Source organism: Tricharina praecox (assembly GCF_024521635.1).
Source record: "Tricharina praecox strain CBS 144465 chromosome Unknown BZA05scaffold_4, whole genome shotgun sequence".
Taxonomy (NCBI): Eukaryota; Fungi; Ascomycota; class Pezizomycetes; order Pezizales; family Pyronemataceae; genus Tricharina; species Tricharina praecox.
In genome coordinates, this window is record NW_026250406.1 from 927,792 (window position 1) to 947,930 (window position 20,139).

A 20,139-nucleotide genomic window follows, 5' to 3' on the forward strand; every position below is an offset into this window, starting at 1 on the left:
GCTACTAGTAGGCTACACGCCCGTGGGGACGTGGGGCTTGTCGTGTTTGCGTGCGCAATGTGTGGCTCTGCATGATCAAGTCGAGCTCGGGATGGTATCAGTACTGTACCAAGAAGGGAGGTGGATATTGCCCCGGCAACTACCTCATCAAGTATAATACCGGCTTCTCTTACAATACCACACGCGGCCTCGTCTTCAAAGCCGTCTCCGAAACCGTCTCCGAAACCGTCTCCGAAATCATCGTTCTCTGGTTATTCCCACCAACGTTGAGAAGCAATATCGCTGGCAGATGTGTCTAAATCGGGTTTCACCCACTTCTTGGAACAAGACCACACAAGCAGGACGAACCTCTATCCGAACACCCTCTCTTCTGCGATCTCGGTGCCGTTATTGCGATGCTCACTGCTTAGCAGGGCTCCAAATCTCTGTGGTAAGCAGTACCAGTAGATACTTCGGCATGGTGTATCACTCGCTCTATTGCCAAAAATCTTCAATCAACTAAAACCCGACTCAGCTGGCCGCTGGTCTCGTCTGGCTACCTACTACGGGCTTTATAGCAATAAATTGATGTTCCTTCTCTCTCTAACCTCATATGGCAGCACTTAAGGTCATATCCCTCTCTGGAACGGGAACGAAAGTTTTTGCAGACGATCTCTCGCAATTCATCAGTTCCACATCAGTTCCACATGCTTAAGGGACACAGAGTCAAAGACTGAAATGTTGCCTTGATCTAATAGGTACCCAGCCAACAAACCCACTCTCATCAGAACAAATCCACCATCAACCAGTAGAGCAAACTACGGGGTACTACGGGTACAGGTACAGAACAACACGGCCCCCTTCCCTTCCCGCCCTCCAATTTTCCGGCTCGGAAAAAACACGTACACAGTACACAGTACACAAACAAGCGCAGCAGCACCATAGTTAAGTAGTTATCGTACATCAACAAAAGAGCCAACTCCCATGGAACCACTCCCATGGAACCATGGAATCAATCATACACCTGACCAGACTCGGTGGTATCATCGCTCAACCATCGCGCTCCTTGATGGTGACCGCATACTTTTCGACAGGATTAACCGTATGGGCCGCCAGCCCACCGAAGCTTCCCCTCTTCAACCCTCCGGAGACAACACACTGTGAGCACCTGCCGTGCGGACATTCCCCACAGATGCCGAATGTCATTGGTACGCCAACCTTTCCGTGCGACTCGTAGTTCCGCGGATTGCAGCAGATCCAGTATCGATCCTCAAAGACCGAGCCGATAGACGTGGTTTCATCGTTTTCGGAGCAGCGACGGTCGTTAGAGGCAGATTGCTTCATCCGATGCCGTTCCGGTTTTGTGTCGCTGACTATCATCCCCCCGGCTTCGAAAATCTTGACGGCCTCCACCGTTCCAGTAGTGCTATGAGGAGACGACAGATGGAATTTGTGAGTAGCATTCCTCCGGATCTGGACCATCGCCGCGGGGGATATGCTTGAGACTTCCTCCAGGTCAGGGTCTCCTTGAAGCGCACGGAAGCCGAGAAGCAGTCGAGTGATCTCGACTTCGTAATCCACATCATTACCTTCGACTTTTTCAACAGTTATCGAAGAGCCGTGGATGATGCTAGGATGGTAGAGGACTATGATTTCGACATACTCGACATTCGGGTCGTCTAATCTGGACGACCAGTAATTAATGTATTCCTACGGATTATTGTCAGATATAGCAGGCAGAATGAACGCTTCCGAGACTCACATTGATCTTGGGTTCCAGAAATCCAAGGCCCATCATAATCTCTCGTACCGCATCACGGAACTTTGCCAGCGTAACAAACATATATCCCACAGACTCCCAGACAAACTGCCTCAGCCCGTACCGAGCCTCGTGTCTAGAACTCAGAAGCGGAGCCGATGTCTCTGTGCCCCGCGCAAGTACCTTGTACGGCTCGGGATTAACAAACTCCCAGGAGTCTCCAGTCTCCATATTCCAGGACACATTTTGCACAATATCATCCGATACGGGGCCATCGTGTACGGCCAAACACTCGGCGTAAGAGAATACAAGAGCATCGTCCAGCAACTTGATATTGATCCTTAGATGTAGTCTATGCGGAATGGAGGCAGCAATATTGAAAACAGCATTTCCACTGAGTGTTTCCTGCGTTAGAGCTGCCGATGAGTCCCTGACCCAATTCCCGATCCTTTTATCCGTCGAAACCCCGGAAACAAATGCTGAGAGTTTCTGCTTTCTACTTGTGAATGCCGAGAAGAGCCTGCCAGGTCTCGATGGTAGCTGGTTAGAGGACACTTGAAGGTGAATGCCCTGAGTGAAGCTCATTTCAGAGGTTGGCGGCCATTTATCTTCCGTGACTGGTGAGTGTGACCAATCTTCAATGGCCAGATTCCTGATGTAGGTTTCTGCATGTGACATCTCCGGCATACCAGCGTATTTGATAAACCCGAGTAATTTCTGCGGGATGTCCACAATCAGCAGGGATCCCTCAAAGCCGACAGAGTGACAGTAACTTACCATCCAAGAATCAACCGCATTCAAGGAAGTCCAACAGGTTTTCTTAGCACCTGAGCTACTCCTGAAGGTCACCCTCACCATATCCGACGGGCTGATCGTACGGAGCGGCTCTGGGTTTTCTGGCACTGTCTCCTCACTGATGCCTTTCGAAGTCGACGTTGTCAGGAGGTCCTCGCTCTGGGTGCTACCAGATAAGTTCGTTGTACGGATCGAGCCTCTCCTCGCCCAGGACATGACGAATCCTCCGGCGCGTCTATAGCCTCTCGAGCGCAGCCTACTGGAGCTGCCGCGGGCGGGGGAATCATCGATTTCAATCCGCTCCTTCTCTTTGCCTTTCGTTTTCGCCCGTTTGTCGTCCCTGAGCGCGCATGCCGCGATTATTGTGGAGAGCAAGCCATGGGGGTTGTGTTTTTCGGCAGCAGCAGCGGCTGACGATTGCGGTGGTGACAATCCGATCAGGCTTGGTGGGCCGCCGGTTACCATTTTGCCAGCATCTTCTGTGAGTTCGCGGACGCAAAGGTGGAACTCTGAGGCCGTGTGTCGAGGTTTCGGACTGGGAGGAGGAGGAGTAGTAGCCGCGGACGAAGGAGGCGGCTCTTCGATGGTTGGGATCTCAGTGGCTGTGGTAGACGGGTCTGATCTCTGCTGCTCAACAATTTGGATCGAACTCATTTGAGTCGAACTCCTGCGGGTTTGGGGATCGGTTTGCTCCCGGTTGTAAATGGTGACTGTTCCGACGATGTCTCTCAGCGAGTCTTCAATGCTGTATGAAGAGGAAGAACCGATCGACCTGATGGATGTTGCAGCATGAACGCTCGCTGAGAATAGACACTCCGAAGAGGCAGACGGTGGGATAAGGCATGTCGACATTCTCGACACGGGACAGTAAACGCCAAAAAGAACACCGGTTGTGAGGATGTGGGTGAGTGGTGAGGAGGAGCTGCGAAGAGTTAGAGGGGCAATGGATGATCACTCGGTAACAGTGGGTCTACTGACTAGTGCCTTCTCAACTTGGCCATTTGCAGGAACCTCACTATTCCAGCCATGATCTACCTGTTGTAATATCTCACTCGTTGCTTGGTCGCTTACGCGGTGATGACGGCACGAAGCACTGGCCGCCTACCACCCCTTTTTTCTGTCTTCTCTCGAGGCTTTCAGACTCTCTCAACACAATACTGTAAACAAGAAACAAAACGAACCTCACTACCACCTATCGATATTTTCTTCCATCTTCGCCTCACTCCGCAAACATACGGGAGCTCTCGGGCAACCGTCCTACTGTCTACACACTCCACAATTTCATATCCCGTTTGTTTAGCACGAAGAAGCAACATCTCAAGTGCAGAAGACTTTGCCGTTGACGGTTGAACATGACCCAGAACATTCGACCAAGTTCCAAGTTCCAACAATGTCAAGCGCCCACTTTGAACTCTTTGCACTCTTTTCCGCTCCGGTACCTAATAACTATGGCCATTGGCCAATCGTATATGTACTAAGATGGTATGTATGTACACCATCCGAAGCAAGCAAAGAAGAGCTCCCCCCAACGATTCAAGTCCCCGGTCCCAGTCTCAGTCTCAGTCTCAGTCCCAGTCCCCAGTCTCAGGCAGCAGCAAGTTGCAACAGTCATGCGGGTCCTCTCAGTCTGGAACTCTGGAGGGAAGTGTTTCGTCACGTCTGCTGTCTGCAGCCAGTTAGTCAGTTAGACGAGCTCGGAGCGAGCAGCATCGTCGATCGCGAAAACAAACGACCACCCAGCTACATACATTAACATACAACAGGAATTCTCGGTTCCGGCCATGCCCCCTTCCCCCTCCCCCCCTCTCGTCACGGTTGGTTGGGCTTATTCTCAGGCAACAGTTGCCGAGCTCGACTTCTTTTTCTTCTCGAGAGAGAGGGATAGTGTGTGGGGTTTTGCATCATTGCATGCAGAAGCAACTAAGACGGACGGGTGTAAGGCGGGTGACTGTTCACACGAACCAGGCGTCCGCCCGCTTCTGTGGACGAGCTGTGGGTCTAGACCGCTCGGAGGTCCGCTTGTTGGTGTATCCCCTATCCCCACAGAGGAGAAGAGAGTTTCACGGTGTCGAAGGAAGGACAAAAAAACAACGTGGTGGTGTAAAAGTTCAACATTTACCAGGGTGGGTATCAGGTACACTGCAGCGTTGTAAACGCAAACATTACGCACGCTGGAGCCTGGGGTGGGGGGAAGCTGTGGTCCGGGCTGGCATCCCCAGCTCGCAGCCCGCAGCCAAAAGGATGTGAAATGCCCTCCGTCCAACCAGGATCACGGCCATGGCGGATGGATGGATGGATGGATGGATGGATGGACGGAGCAGGACGGAGCAGGACCCGCCGTGCGTGCGTGCACAGTGCACACTGTACATATCATACGTATCATACGTATCATACGTTGTGGTTCGCCAGCAAAGCAAAGTAAAGCAAAAGCCGCGGCAAACATCGATGACTGACTGGGCTTTGTTCCATGTGTTCGGATAGCAACATCTGCGTAACAGGCCAGCTCCCTAGCTTCAGGTACGGTGTACCTAGGCAGTCGTCTACCGTATTCTCTGAGCTGGTTGAATCCGCCAAGAATGGGCGGAAGGTCGAGTGATCCTCCCCTTCCCTCGAGCCCTTGGCCACCTCCTGAATCTTCCTCCTCTTCCCGTACACTGTACACAAAAGGGCTGCAACGGTCCGCGCTGCAGTGGCAGAACTCAAAAGTCCTGGATCTTCCGGTGCTCCTGGGAGGACATGCTTGGGAGGGGTGTGGAGGGTGGTACACCAGAGGGCAAATTGCGTGCAGGATTATGCAGGTAACCGATTCCTACGCGTACGTTATCAGATTATGAACGAGGCCAACATGTTAGGTATGTATGTAGGAGGGGAGGAGAACTTAGAAGACGATAACAGTTCAGCTCCCAGAACACTCAGCTGGACCTTTGCGACGTCGCACTCGCACTCTCAAAGCAGCCGCCGCCGCAATTGGCGGTGGTGGTGGTGGTGACCTTCCAGAGGTATGTAACAGATATACATATGAGCGGCGGCGGTAGTGTCGGACGTTATATTTATGCCTGGTACAACATGATCAGGCGGCATCATTTCGCGTATCTGCATCGATAGTGGTGCTATATTACATACCGTATGTACACGTTTTCCTCGACGGAGTACCGTACGGCGTACATACCGGTAGTATGTATGCCCCAAAAATATATTGTGCACATCCATCCGCTAGGGCAATATCCGTAAGTCCGTTCAGATAGTCAACTCCTACGATCATCGGTGTTGCCCGTTCGAGGTTCGTACTTCGTTTCTTTGCTGTGGGATCCGCCAAACGGATGGGTTGATCATTGATGTTCGTAGCGGCATCTATGGTACCGTAAGTACCTACTCCGTCTCTGGCCGTGGCAAAATCATGTTGACCTCTCCTCTCCTCTCCTGAACACCTGCACCCACCCCCTCCCTCGACGGAGGGGGCTTGCAATTGCTCAGTACTCACGGATGGCACGGATGTTAAAGCCCCAACGTCGATGCGGATACCTGCCTACTTACTTACCCACAGCTAGTGAACCGCCAAGTACTGAGGGGAACACACGGCAACGTGACCGGGTGGTGTCGAGGCAGACCTTGGTGATGGGCTCGGTCACAGTTCGGTTTCCCCCTTTCAGTGGCAGACCTCAGGAGCTGAGCTGTTTCAATTCAACAAAGGGGGACACCCGACGACGACATCTGCCGTGCTCAGACGGCCGGCCAGCTACGGTACATACATACGCTCTTGCTCTAGAGTGCTGTAGGTACTGTACTGTACTCTCCATGTCGGCAAAAAGTATTAGCTCGGTATACATACCATCCCACGGATGAAAACAGCAAAGTGCAAGTTTTAAGTGGGGTTTCCTTCTTTTTTGTTTTTTTTGCTTTGCTTTTTGCTTTTTGGAACTTGGAGGACTCCACCACCAACTCAAGCACTCGTACATGCATGGGAAGGGACATTTCACGTGCCAACATGCAGTTTCCGTACCGGACTGTTGGGTTAATTATGTACCGTATGTATGAGTTGGGTAGAAATATATCGGGAGGGGGGGGGAAGTTGTTGAATGATCCGTTTGCGAGCACATGAGGAGTGTGAGTGTGCATGGTGCACGGTCGTAGATGGTTCGCAAGTGATTGGACCGCATCCGGTGCCCATGGCCAAAACTGCAAGCCATAGATACTACATAATAGTATGTACTGTACTGCGGGCAATGTTCTGTACAGAGTAGGTAGGTAGAGCAGAGTTACCAGGCGAGTACCCGTAACTGCGTGCTGTGTCCTGCCCGGTTTTCTCGTAGCCAGAGTAGGTATGTAGAGAAGGCAGCTTTGCATGCGTGCCGACATTCAGCAATCACTCGGCAGCCCCGGACACACGGCCCCCGCCATCCCCCTCCCCCCACGCGCAGCCACTCCGGCGAGTCGACTTGGGGACGGGGTTGGATCTGCTCCAGAGTATCCTAGTTGGAGTAGTTAGCGAGAGGGAAAAAGCCCGCAAAAAAAAGCCACCGGACATAGCGTCGTATTCGGGCGTTTCTGATCCCCAACCGATCGAACCGGATACAACCATGAATTAGGTAGGTCTGAGTGCGATCTATGTAGATATGCAAGGGGAGGAAATTTATCCTGCCAGGAAATTCCCATGCTCCCCTCCCCCCCGCTCGGCACGGCAAGTGGTTGGCGGCTTACAATTGTTGTCGGGTGAGTGTGATTGTGAGTGTGAGTCTGTGAGTGAGTCTGAGTGGGAGTGTGTGTGTGAGTGTGTGTGTGATGGTGGGTGTGTGTGTGAGAGAGAGACAGAGAGACAGAGAGACAGAGTAAGGCTTGCCATGGCTGGGTGGGCATCCCATCGCGATCGCAGTTCCCCGGGCTCGAGTCGAGCTCCCCAGGCCGCACTCTGGGGCGGGCACCTCATGCAAGGGACGAGCCCGTATGAGTGTGTGGGCCCGGAGCCACCGTGGAAAGGCGCACAGCCAGTTTGTTACCGGCAGGCGTAACAGCCCGGGCCGTCCGCGACCGAGTCCACGGTCAGTCCCAAATCTCAGACGGCGCCTGCAAGGGTTGATTCGATGGTTTCAAAGGGGGGGGGACTTCCCGTGACGTCGGAGGATTTCTGCGGCAGGAGTGAGAGCGCCGTCATGTACCAGTACGCTACAGACTCGTCTAAAGTGTCGATCGGTTCCGACGCCGGCCAGCGATCGGGATCGTGATTGGCCCGGATCGTCTCGAAGCCACAGAGCCGCATCGCATCTCCCACAACGCGCACGCTAAGCCCCGATCACTCTACTGGAAACTCGCCGTTACACAAAATACGTCAATAGACGTCAACCTTATCTAACGCAGCAAAAACCTAGCATGCCCGATTGATTTCCCCCACCCCCCCCCTCCCCCCCGCCATGCCGCCTTGAAATGGCGTAGCAGAATCCACAGCTAAAGTCAGTAAAGTAGGGAGGGACATAACCAACTCACCCATCCAGCGCGCAGCACATCGAGTTCACAACCAGAAACCAGGTTTTCTCCGACGGGGGCAGAGCGAGTCACAGTCTCCTCCACTCTCGTCGGGACATGCATAGCCGTGACTTGGTTCCTCCGCCTCGAAACGAAACGAAGCGGAGCACCCCCTTTCCCCCCCTCCCCCCTTCCCCATTCCCTTTCCTTCCCCTTCCCTTCCCTTCCCTTCCCTTCCCTTCCCTTCCCTTTCCCCACGCATGCAACCAACCCCAACCCCAACCCCAACCCAACCCCAACCCCAACCCTGGCCCATCACATCTTCTTGATTTTGTTTTTCGGGTTGGGTTGGGTTGGGTTGGGTTGGGTTGGATTGGATTGGGGTTGGGGTTGGTTGCTGACGACGACGCCATGCATCCCCACCCATCCCCACCCACCCGCGTTGTGCAAGGATCATGACGATGACGATGCTGATTATGATGATGATGAATGATTATGATTACGATTATGATGATGATGATGAATATGATGATTCTGCTGCTGCTGCCGCTGCTGTGGATAATGATGATGCTGATGATAAACCGACGCGACGACCTGTGTCTGCGTTTATGTCTGCGTCTGCGTGTTGCTGCCGTATTGCTGCCGTCCTCCTACATACATTAGATTACCTGCAGAGCCTTTGACGGGGGAAACACTTGCTCTGTTTGCTTGCTTCGCCCTCTTCCGACTGCGGCGCCGGAACAGCGGAGTGCTCACTGGGCTGGCCAGAATAGCACTCTGTGCATCCAGACAGCCGGGCATTCCGAGGAATGCTGGTAACTAATGTTCCTCCGCTGCGCACTGCAACTGCAAGAGTGCGACCGCGAAGACCGGCTTCAGCCCACTGCCTACCTACGAGTCCATTTGAGTCACGAATGCCTACATACCCACTGCACCGCATCCCCCGTCTGCAGGACGAAGAGAGAATGGAAGGCCGGCTCCGGAAATAAGTACTGTGCATACATAAAGTCCTTATGCACGTACATACTGCCTACTACCTACATACACGGCATCTTCCTTCATCCGTATCTACATGCATCACAACATGCAGCCGGCAACTCCGCCGAGTGCCTGCCAAAGTATCTATTTACGATTGCCATAGCACGATAGCAGACGTAAGGGTGCAGATTCCAGAAACCCCATCCCAAACCCACGCATCCCTATGGATGCAACAATGCAACACCACCACCACCACCACCACCACCACCACCACCCCCTGGGAGAGAGCCGTCAAAGGCCTTCCAAGGAAGGGGTAGAGTACCTATGATAAGTACCCGGCATCTACCAGTAGAGTACTCTATGTACTCCACATCGATAGACTTCCCGCAAAAAGCGTGACGTAGATACCTACGGCCGGTACCTGGAATTCGCGTAGTGTCGGAAAGCGGCTGCCGTCACGTCAACCCAAACCGAAACCCAAACCCTAACGCGGCGCCGTGCAACCCCCCACTGGATGGCTGTTCGCACCGACGGAGAGGGAGGGAAGGACGGGCGCTGTCCGACGACTCGAAACCCCGGGGGGCGCTACGCAAACGCAACATGTCTCTCCGGTGAATATGTAGGTCAGGTAGATACTACTTTACAGTGCTGCGATGGCCATGTATAGATATTTAGTACATACTAGATGGATATGTAACTCCACACCGGCTCCATGGCATCCCATCCCATCCCATCCCATCGCACCCCATTCCGTCCGATGCGGAGCTCAAGCCAAGCGATACCTAGGTGCAAGCCATCGCGATCCGCACCGGAATAATCGCCTCGGAACTCCCGGAACTCCCGGAACTCCCGAGTCCCAGCGTTCCGGCTCTGGCGCTAATTCGACCGGCTCGCTGGACAGTGGAGCCTGGAGCCTAGCCCGGTGGTCCCAGTGGCGCGTCAAGCGAGTTGCGATCCGCCAGTTATACCCAGACATGGCCGTCCAGGGTCCCTTATCTACCTACATGCCTACTGCTGCAGACGCGTCAGTGACACCGTGCGACGGTATGTATGTAGAGTGGTGGTGGTGGTGGTGGTGGTGCTGACTGGCGTTCTCGGCGACGTTGATGTGTCTTGTCTTGTCTTGACTTGACCGGCTGGCTGGATCGGTGGATGGATGGATGGATCATGGATGGCTGGATGGGGGCCGGAGCAGGAGCAGGAGAAGGGTCCGGGTCCCGTATCTGCTCTGTCCCGGCGTCCCGCGCTGCTGGATCTGGATCTGGATCTGTTTCAGGCTTTCAGGCTTTCAGGCCCGAGGGAAAGTTCCAGTGGCGTGCTTGGGTATGTACGGTGGAGATGTCGATGTCTGAGGTCAGTCTGAGGTAAGGGGCTATGTATCATATGTACCTATACTATCTACCGTCGAGAGTCGTGGTGGAGGTACGCCCATCTCACCGGAAACCTTCTTCACCCAAAGCTCCCATTTTACATACTCTGGCGGCCATCCTCCATGAGACGCATCACTGTGGGCGGTCCACCGCCTCCACCTCCACCTCCAGGCCTGTACAACCTTCGGTCGGTCCGGTATGGACCAGTACCAGGTGCTCGGCACGTATTTCCTAGGTGGTAGACATTTGCTTGCCCGCACCGCCTAGTAACCTACGAGTTGCACCGCGAAAAAACAGGGCTCTTCGAACGTCCCCTGGGCCATCGGTGCTCACACCGGTATATACCAAGTGTAGTGTACGTACCTCGTCCAGAGCCCATAGCTACATAGCATCACCGCAAGCCATCCAGGAAGCCCCAATCACAGGGGGGAAGGGGAGGATCGTGATGTCGGTTCCCCTGTCTTGTCTTGTCTTGTCTTGTCCCACCGAGTGATATCCAATGAACATGTGTATGTACCCGTATGTGTGGACCTTGGTGCCAGCCTCCAGGTCCGCGGCGCCGCCCCATCCTACAATGTGAAGGGATAAATCGGGGCAGGCGGGCCTGGGACGTGAGCCCTCACATACGGTACTTCCTAGTACTTTCCTGGCCACGGGCCACGGGGTGGGTCCCCGACTCCTGACTCTTGCAAACAGTCGAGGTCATACCTCCCCGCCCCATACACACACGCAGCTGGCTGGCTGGCTGGCTCACAACAACAACCACCACACTCACTCACACTTCACACTTCATCTCCTCCCGAGTCCCGGTCCCTCGCTCGGAGCTGAGGAGCCGACGATCAATTCCCCAGTTCGGGATGGTGATGAGGATGGTGGGAAGGGGTAAGTTAGTGAGTGGGTGGGCGGGTGGGCGAGGGAGGGACGAGGGGAGGGACGGGGTGAGAACCCTTGCAAAATCAAGATTCACCAAGCAGTCTGACTTCTGATACCCGAGAGGAAAAAACAAAACTCGTGAGGAAGAAAGAAAGAAAGAACGAAAGAAAGCAAAAAAAAAACCCCAGGAAAAAAAAGCAGTTTAAGGAAAGCAACTGAACCGAGTATGATGCCTAGAGTGGTAAGCGTAGTCTTTGCGATCACCGTCTATGTAAGAGCTCTACAGGAAAGATGGGCGGACACTGGTGACTGGCCAGACAGACAGACAGACAGATGGGTGAATACCTCTTACCTAGGGAGCTGTGGAGAAACCCAAACGATATGGTGGTTGGATGGCTTCTTCCGCTGGCTCTCTACTGATCGACGACACCACAGACACGGACCCACACACACACAGCGATCATGCAGCATCCAACTCGTTCGTTCGTTCGTTCGTTCTTTAGTTCGTGAGGGTCGTCGTCGAACGCACAACACCACGGGATACCTTTACGTATCTTTGGCCCCCGCCGCCGCCGTCAAGTGCTATGAGGGAGACGCGTTGGGAGTGAGTGAGTGGGAACTTGACTTGACTTGTCATGTGTCGGTGTCCGTATCGGTGTCGGATGTAAAAATCTGACGCTAGTTAACCTGAGTACCGTTCTCCCTTCTCCCTCAGGCTTTCACCTCCAGCGGCTCCAGCTTTTACCTTTCCCTGACGCAATCCACTGAAGCTTGCGAAGTGCATCGTTGGTTGAGTGAGTCTACACATTGCTACGTGCAGTATCTAGTACACTTGTACCGGTAACTATGCCCATGGGAAAAGTGCCCCAACACTGCACAACACTGGTGACTGCACAGCACTTCACAACACAGCATAGCATGGCACGGCACAAGACGGCACAAGACATTCCTCCTCCTCCTCGTCGGAGGTTTTATCGCGACAGCCGCTGCGTAATCGGCATCCCCAATTAGCAAGGTAGGTGGTTGTCGGAGAAAGAACTTCCCGATGCTTGACAACTGCTATTCATGGGTACATACTACAATGTACATAGCTAGAGTACCTACGGACCTACGGTATCTGCTCGACGAACTGCTATTCATGGGTACAAAATACCAGGTACCTAGGTCCAAGAGCATCTACTGAGTACCGTACTCATCCCCGGGTGTATATTCTTCAAACGGGATCTACATACGGCTATCCATCGCGGGGCATGGGCATGGGCAATGGACATGGGCATGGATGGCCTTCACTATGTACTCTACCAGCCGCAAGAGGACAATCGCGTGAAGATCAGAGGCCCTCAGGAATCGAATTTGACAACTTGGATCATGCGAATCCGATGTTTTAGTCCCTCCCCCTACCACCCCTTGTATGTATGTATGTAGAGTGGATAGATACCAGATGCGCATCCATATCCATGGCCAGCTTTTCACTACTCACCCACCAATTTCCAGTTTGCGATCTCCTCCCCTCCCTCCCTCCCTCCATCCCTCCATCCCCTTTCATGGCCGGTAGGTACATAGGAAGGGAGGTAGGTAGTGTAGGTCCCAAGCAGCCGGGGCGCCCGAAAGCGACGAGGACGACGACGACGCTGGCGGCGGCGGCATGTGTCCACTGACCAGTGTCAATCAGTGATCACCGCACGCACGCGGGATCGCATTTTGCTTCGCATATCTATCGAAATTTCGATTATGTGTCTGAGCAGGTACTCCAGGTATGTGTGTGTGTGTAGGTATTTTTCTCCAGCGCGCCCGCCTGCCCGGATGGAAGCTGCGAGCTGCGAAGCACACACTCGACTTGAAAGTTGATGGGGCGCGAGCTGTGGAAGTACGTGCCGGGCCAATCATCGTCGCGTACGGTCGAGCGCTGCTGCTGCTGCTGGGGACGGATAGACGGGGGGGGCTAGATAGTAGAGTAGTGAGAGAGTAGAAGAGTAGAAGAGTAGAGTGGTGAATCGACCGGCAGCCACTGCCTGCGGAAATTGTGTCTCAAGATCGATATGGAGAGATCGTATAGGGTAGCCCCCCCCCCCCCCCCCCCCAAAGGGGGAGGGAGGACGGGGGAGGGGGAAACCCCCGCCTACAGGTTACATGGGATGCGGCTACAAAAAATTGATTCCTGCATTCTCCCCCTAGGGAGGTAGTGAGTTACCGGGAAGAGCTGTTGTGTTGGTGCTGCTGTTGCTCGAAGTTAACTTTCTGTCCTCTGCCTGTCTGTCCGGTTGCTGTATCCGCGGTTGCAGGGCGGGACGAACCCCCGCAGGGCAGACACGGTCGGTCCACGGTCCACGGTCCACGGTCCACGGTCCACCTCTCGAGTCTCGAGTCTCCAGAGTCCATCCATCCACATCCATCCAGCACCGACGAACCCTAGAACCCAGGAACCCTCCAAACTCACTCACTCACTCACTCACTCACTGTTTGGATCGGGTCATGTCATGTCGTCATTGCGACTGACTGCCTTTTGGCTTCGTGCTTCGTGCTTCGTGCTCCACATATCATACAAAAGAGAAGAAAAGAAAAGAAAACCGCAACCGAAAAAAGGAAAGAAAAAGAAAAAGAAAAAGAAACCCCTCCAGAAAAGCAATAAAAAAACAAAGCGGGAAACCCAACCGAAGGGTTTTTGATCGAGTGCGGGGGGGAAGGGGGAGGGGGGAGGGGGTGATGTGGTCAAAGCGCCGGCTTCGGCAGTCAGTCAGCGGCCATGGGTCCCGCTCACCTCACTGCTCGCTCGCTCGCTCTCCCGGTCACAGCGTGAACTTCGGCGGCTGAAACCAGGGCGGGGAGCGGCGAGAAAACGGACTGATCCGGCGGGCTGCGGGCTAAGGACTGCCATTGACCTGCCATTGAACCCCTCGCGGAACTGATCTAGTTTGATCTAAGCTGAGCTGAGCTGGCGATGTCTCGGAGTGCCCCTCTTTCCATCACTACGGTACCTCCTCATGACGAGACGATAACTGTTGTCTCTTTTTTCTTTTTCTTCTCGCTGTGGTGCTGTGGTGCTGTCTCGCCTCGCCTTCCAGGTGACGGGTCTGTGGCCGCCAGCGGCTCAGCATAGGTAGTCGCGAAAAACGGACGTCGGAGCTAACTACGGGGAATAGATGTTGATCGAGCTGGTATCATAGGTGCAGTATCTAAGAGCGACGAAAAAGAAAAGAAACACATAGGGCGGTCCGCTTGCTTGCTTTCTTGAGAGCTTGATTGCTTGCTTCGGTCTTCCCACTCTGCTCGAGCTCTGTGACTCCGCTGCCGCTCCCAATAGTTGATAGTTGTTTCAACTTTCCTTTTTGTTTTCTTGGTTGGGCAGAGTGTACAATACACTGTACGGCACATACAAACTCACCCAGGCAAAGCTGCTGGAATCTCAGGCAAGTATGTAAGTCAGCATCATATCCATAGGCATATAGACATACGGTACATACCGGTATCTCCTGAGTCCTATGCTATATCGCTCGTCCGGTGCACCGTGCACAGTGCACGTGGACGGACGGTGGACCAACTCGACTCGAACGCGGCCACAGCTGAGCTGCTGTAGAGTATGTATTGTGCATACGTTCACAAGAAATATGTAGGCAGGTTAAACTTCGCCAGAGGATAGTTGGTACATACATAGAGTGGCGGATACCATACCCTACATACATACAAGCATATCACACACACATACACACATACACACAGGCAGGCAGACATTCAAAGGGCATGATACTTTACTCTACTATACACAAACAGACAGCAGCCCATCTACCTACCTATGAATCATGATACCTACCACGCACCATCACGCACGTTCCGCTGTCCGCTGTAACTACGGCAGTGGGGGGAGAAAGTGCCTAATAACTTACGTCTGGATATAGGTCCCGTACATACGCCGTAGCAGCGAGCGGCGGGCGGACCAATCGATTGCGACTTCTGTGTACTGTACATACATACTCTCCCCGCGTGCGGCTGGCCGGACGAGAATCGTCCTCACCGTTCACGCGACCCTATGTATTATGTATCCGAACGCCGCCGCCTGGCCAGGCCAGGCCAGGCTAGGCCAGTGAGGCGGACGTGCTCTAGGCGGAGTACTGTACGTTGTGGCTGGCCGCTGGCTGGCTGGCAGGTATACACACATATGCTACTGGTAGGTATCATACGCAATACTATGCATTACTATATACCGTATGCATTGCATTTCGTTGCGTTACGTTGCGTTGCATAGCATAGCATAGCAGCGACATGAAAGTCCTCCAGCAGAATCTACTTACATAACTACCAGCAATCGGGAGGCAAGTAGTTACTGTGCGTATGTACCCCGCAATTTCATAATTCTTCACGAACGAACGAGCGGACTGCGCTGGCGGACGGCGATGGCGGACGGCGATGGCGGACGGCGATGGCGGACGGCAGAAGGCGGAAGGCGGGCGGGGCGGGCAGGTGGACATGACAGCTGAATTGAATTGAATTGACCTGAACGATCCGTTCCGTTCTCTATATTACTCCATAGTTCTGTTGTAAACTGTAACTTGTGAGTTAGAATTGGCAGTCCGAATTGAAATCCTCGTTCCCCCTCCCCTTGCCCCTCCCCCGCCTCGATCAGTCAATCTCACGCAGCGCAGCGCAAAGAAGGAAAAAGAAAAGAAAAGAAAAGAGAGAGAAAGAGAAAAGTTGTTCAGGTACTCTGGACGGCTGTGGTCCGTTACACATCTCACCTCACCTAACTGATAGATATAGTTACCTACCACTATCGCGTTGACCGCGAACGGAACGGAATGAAATCAATTGCTGCCTGCCTGCCTGTCCTTGTCTGCCTGTCTGGCTGGCTGTGTCGGGCTATGTCTGCCTGTCTGCCAATATCCGCCTGTCTGCCAATGTCTGCCTGTCCGCCGTCGCTCCCGATTCCCGAGCATTCATTGAAGTGGTGGTGGTGGTGGTAGTGGTGGGTGGTGGTGGGTGGTGGTCTGGCCATTGAGTGCGAAAAGTCTCATGATGAGTAGTACCCATCGTGCCTACCCACTCTACTTTACATTCAGCACTGCAGCACTTCAGCAATAGCACTTCAGCACTAAATGATGATGCGCAGCCAACTAGGTACGCAGCCGTGCCCCGGCGGCGGCGGCTCAACAGTTGAGCGCCGCTCGTCCAGTGTCGGATCGACTGCTACACTGGTCTGTATGTACGCACCGGGTGGCGTTTTTGCTTACCTCATGTCTAATGATGAACACTGACCTACCTAGCAGTGTATTGCACTACTCCGTTGACTGACTGACTGACAGACAGACAGACAGGGCGTAGTTATATAACTCACCGAGGAACAACGGACATTACTGATCCCTCATCGAGTCATCCCGTCATCCCCTCAATCAGTTGTCGCGGCACGCTCCCCTCCCGGTCGGGAGGGAGGGAGGGAGGGATGGAGGGAGGGAGGGAGGGAGGGAAGGGAAGGGAGAGCGGGAAGATCTGTGTCCGCAGGACCGCCGCAGGCAGGCAGGCAGGCAGGCAGGCAGGCAGGCCGCAGGCAGCGAGCGAGCATTCGTTCGTCCGTTCGTCTGTTCATCCGTTCGTTCGTTCGTCGGCGACGCGAAAACTGCCTGTGGACCCATCCATCTACCTCCTTAGACGGGACAGGATGGATGACCGGCGCGCGAGCGAGGGAGGGAGCGAGACCAGAAATCTGGGGAAACCTTGCGCCTGCCTGCCTGCTTGCCTCCCTCCCTGCCTGCCTGCTACATACGGTGCGAGGCACATACATCTCCGTACATCGAGGTATAGGAATAAAAACAAAAACAATAAATGGGGATGGCTGGCTGGCAGCTGGCTCTGGCCTGCCGGAGAGGGCTAAATGCTGCCTCTTCTGAGAGCAGAGTGCCGTAGAGTAGAGTACTCAGGTAGGGAATTAAATTGGATTGGATTGGATTTTTCTTGTCGGCCTCTCCCCTCTCCCATCCCCCATCCCCCATCCCCCGTCCCCCGCGTCCGGCCACCCCGGACGGAACGCGAGTCCACATACATAGCAGGAGCCATAAAAATTCCAATAATTGATCTCTGTATGAAACCCAACCCAGTCTGGCCCCACACTACCAACTGGAGTCTGGCGTACGTCAGGTTTGCGGAAAATGTGGGGTAGCGCTAGAGCTAACTAGCGCTAACTAAGCGTATGTCCGAACGGGGGAACTTGACCGTGCCGAGAAAAAGGTCCCAGAACTACTCGACATGGGCGAGGGTGAGGTGAGGGTGAGGGTTCGGCGTTGTTGGTCCTGATGCTGATGCTGGTGCTGGTGCTCATGCTCATGCTCATGCTCATGCTCATGCTGATTGCATTGCGTGCATTAGGTATTGTCCCCCCCCTCCCCCGGCCGGACCCCGAGGAGGGTTGAGAGGGTTACATATGTGGAAGTCGACGCCGTCTCGGATCCGAGTTGAGGCCGAATCGGTATACCTACCAGAGTAGTATCGCGCTCCGCCGCCCCCAGCTACAAGCAACACTGCTGGGTAGAACGGCCCGCCCTTGTCGCCCGTCGCCCGTCGCCCCGTGGGGCCGTGCCCGGGACTTCAACCTTGGTCCTTGGGCTGACGACGACGACAACGGCGGCGGCGGTGATTATACCCCATACATCCAGGCCCCAGGCACCAGGGAAGCACTATGTGTAGAGTAATCACTGATGCCAACACTCACAATAGACTTGTCACTTTACCGTACCGATCGCCGCGTTGCTGAGCATAGCAAGATCACCATACAGTTTACCAGGTACCGCACGCCTTGCCCTGTATGCGGGTGCGGGTGCTGGTGCTGGTGCTGGTGCTGGTGTTGGTGCTGATGCTGGTTGCTGTCTCTGTTCTGTCTCTGTTCTGTTCTGTTCTTCTGATCCGTTCGTCCCGGGTACCATGCGAGCCCGAGAATCGAGATAGATACTCTACATATCATACCTGGAACCTGAGGCTTACATACCCTCCCCTCCCTCCCCCCTTCCTCGTGGATGCTAGCCGAAACACAAGGACAGTCAGGGCAGGGCAGCCTGGCAGGGCAAGGTAAGCCCCAAAGAGCTGTGGGGGGGAGGTCCGGGGCCCGGGTTACCGCGCTTGTCTTTTGTCTCCCTCCCTTGCGAGCCCTCGCGAGCTGTGCAGGTTGTTACTATTATTGACTATTGATGTCTCCTCCTACACATCATAGAGTACTCTACCTCCTCCTCCTTCTCTCTTCGATAGTTACCGGTATTTCTGTGCGCATCGCGTCGTGTCGGGTTGACTCAGGGACCGCGTCGTCGCCGGGGTCGGAGTAGGCGACGCGGCGGCGACGGCGACACAACCGCGCACAGCCTGGTACTACTCTACAGTGGTGGTACTTGCGGAGGAGGAGGATGCGTAGGTAGGTGGGTCACAGCAATCTACATCCCCGCCGTACGCTACTCACCTAGCCAGGTATGTAACTACGGTATATCCGTACTCTGCGGACTCCGGAGCAAACACGATCAGCCAGCTGTTTAAATCCGTCGGATGGATTGCATACGGCACGGTACGGTACTCAGTACTAGGGAAGGCGGAGGGAGGCCCAGCTGGCGGGGGGGGGGGGGGGGGGAGGGAGGGAGGTAGATCGAGAAGGGCGAGTGCACAAACAACACGCGTATCATATCACATCACATCGTGCACTTCACTTCATGTTGCTTCGCCTTCGCTTCACTTCACCTTCATTTCACCTGTGTATGTGCAACATAGAAAGGCTTCCGGACTTGCAGGTTCCGGCGGCTTCCACTCACTCACTCACTCACTCACTCACTCACAAGGTGCATTTCTAACCGTTCTGACGGTTCTGGCCGTTCCGTTGTCGCAGTCGTAGTCGTTGTCCGTTCACGGTTTGGTGGGTTGAGACCGTTGGGTGCCAGTTAGGTGGGTGGGTTGCAACGGCCCCCCCTCCAAGCCATGTGTGTCTGTGTGTGTGAGCACCGACCATGCCATGCCATGCCTGGAGCCAGCTGACCTCGAATTGAATCCGCAGCACCATCAGCAGCAGAGCAGCAGCAGCGCGGCAGCGACAGTAAAATAACAGAGCTAAAAACACACGACACGACACGACACGACACGACAGGACAGGACACGATGCGATATCAAAAATCAAAAAAAAAGCTGAAAGCTGCCTGTATGTACGTCTGATATGCTTCTGCTTCTGCTGCTGCTTGGGGTCCGCTTCTGCTGCTTGTGCTGCTTTGGCTTCTGCCTATGCCTATGCCTATGCTGTGCCCATCACGATCCACCATCACCATCGCCATAGACATCACCACCATCACTCATATCTGGAGGGTCGAGACTGGCGGCGGCGGTGGACCGGTGGTGTTCTCGGGCAGGCAGCGCATAGGTAGAGTATTCTCACATGGCAATGCAGTAGGTAATGGGCGAATTGCGCTGCACAAAACCCGCAACGCAACGCAACGGCGGGAGCACGCAGATGGATGGATGGATGGATGGATAGATGAGTACGGACGGGCTCGCAAGTGCCAACCAACCAACCAACCAACGGTTGGGATGGCTTGATACGCGAGATTTCGCCGTGTTACGATGGGCTGCGAATGAACGGAAGGGAAGGGATGGGAAGGGCAGAAGGGAAGGGCGGATGAGCAGGTATCCAGTCAACTGCCAACTTCTGACGGACAATTGTCTGGTGGTCTGGTGGTCTGTCAGTCAGTCAGTCTGTCCGTCTGTCTCTCCGTCTGAATGTCTGTCCGTCTCACGCCTCACTCCACACGTCTCACGTCTTTACGGGAAGAGGCAGACAGTGGACGTACTCCAACTACCATACTGTACCTAGTGTAGGTTCGCCTGTTGCTGTTGCGGACTGTTGACTGTTGGACTGTTAGCTGTTGGACTGTACGGACTGCGGACTGCGGACTGCGGACTGCGGACTATCGGACTATGGTA

General features: G+C 54.3%; 5 protein-coding genes across 5 annotated transcripts; 3 read left to right on the forward strand and 2 right to left on the reverse strand.

Annotated features, from left to right (window-relative positions):
* Positions 1-730: 730 nt before the first annotated feature.
* BZA05DRAFT_388547 (uncharacterized protein) lies at positions 731-3,487 on the reverse strand. The gene is made up of 3 exons (XM_051482688.1): positions 2,516-3,487; positions 1,742-2,455; positions 731-1,689 (listed from the first exon to the last, which is right to left on the reverse strand). Exons 1-3 carry the CDS (start codon positions 3,383-3,385, stop codon positions 1,030-1,032), a joined length of 2,244 nt encoding a protein of 747 aa, XP_051342582.1. The 5' UTR covers positions 3,386-3,487; the 3' UTR covers positions 731-1,029.
* Positions 3,488-6,956: 3,469 nt separating this feature from the next.
* Positions 6,957-7,429, reverse strand: BZA05DRAFT_201313 (uncharacterized protein). Its single transcript, XM_051479500.1, has one exon. The coding sequence runs from the start codon at positions 7,385-7,387 to the stop codon at positions 7,016-7,018; it is 372 nt and encodes a 123-aa protein (XP_051342583.1). The 5' UTR covers positions 7,388-7,429; the 3' UTR covers positions 6,957-7,015.
* Positions 7,430-11,234: 3,805 nt separating this feature from the next.
* BZA05DRAFT_201328 (uncharacterized protein) lies at positions 11,235-12,170 on the forward strand. Its single transcript, XM_051479501.1, has 2 exons — positions 11,235-11,902; positions 11,982-12,170. Exon 1 carries the CDS (start codon positions 11,438-11,440, stop codon positions 11,885-11,887), a length of 450 nt encoding a protein of 149 aa, XP_051342584.1. The 5' UTR covers positions 11,235-11,437; the 3' UTR covers positions 11,888-11,902; positions 11,982-12,170.
* Positions 12,171-16,718: 4,548 nt separating this feature from the next.
* On the forward strand, positions 16,719-17,159 carry BZA05DRAFT_388561 (uncharacterized protein). The gene has a single exon (XM_051482689.1). The coding sequence runs from the start codon at positions 16,863-16,865 to the stop codon at positions 17,085-17,087; it is 225 nt and encodes a 74-aa protein (XP_051342585.1). The 5' UTR covers positions 16,719-16,862; the 3' UTR covers positions 17,088-17,159.
* Positions 17,160-17,959: 800 nt separating this feature from the next.
* Positions 17,960-18,789, forward strand: BZA05DRAFT_388564 (uncharacterized protein). The gene is made up of 2 exons (XM_051482690.1): positions 17,960-18,258; positions 18,401-18,789. Exons 1-2 carry the CDS (start codon positions 17,999-18,001, stop codon positions 18,507-18,509), a joined length of 369 nt encoding a protein of 122 aa, XP_051342586.1. The 5' UTR covers positions 17,960-17,998; the 3' UTR covers positions 18,510-18,789.
* The last annotated feature ends 1,350 nt before the right edge of the window (positions 18,790-20,139 follow it).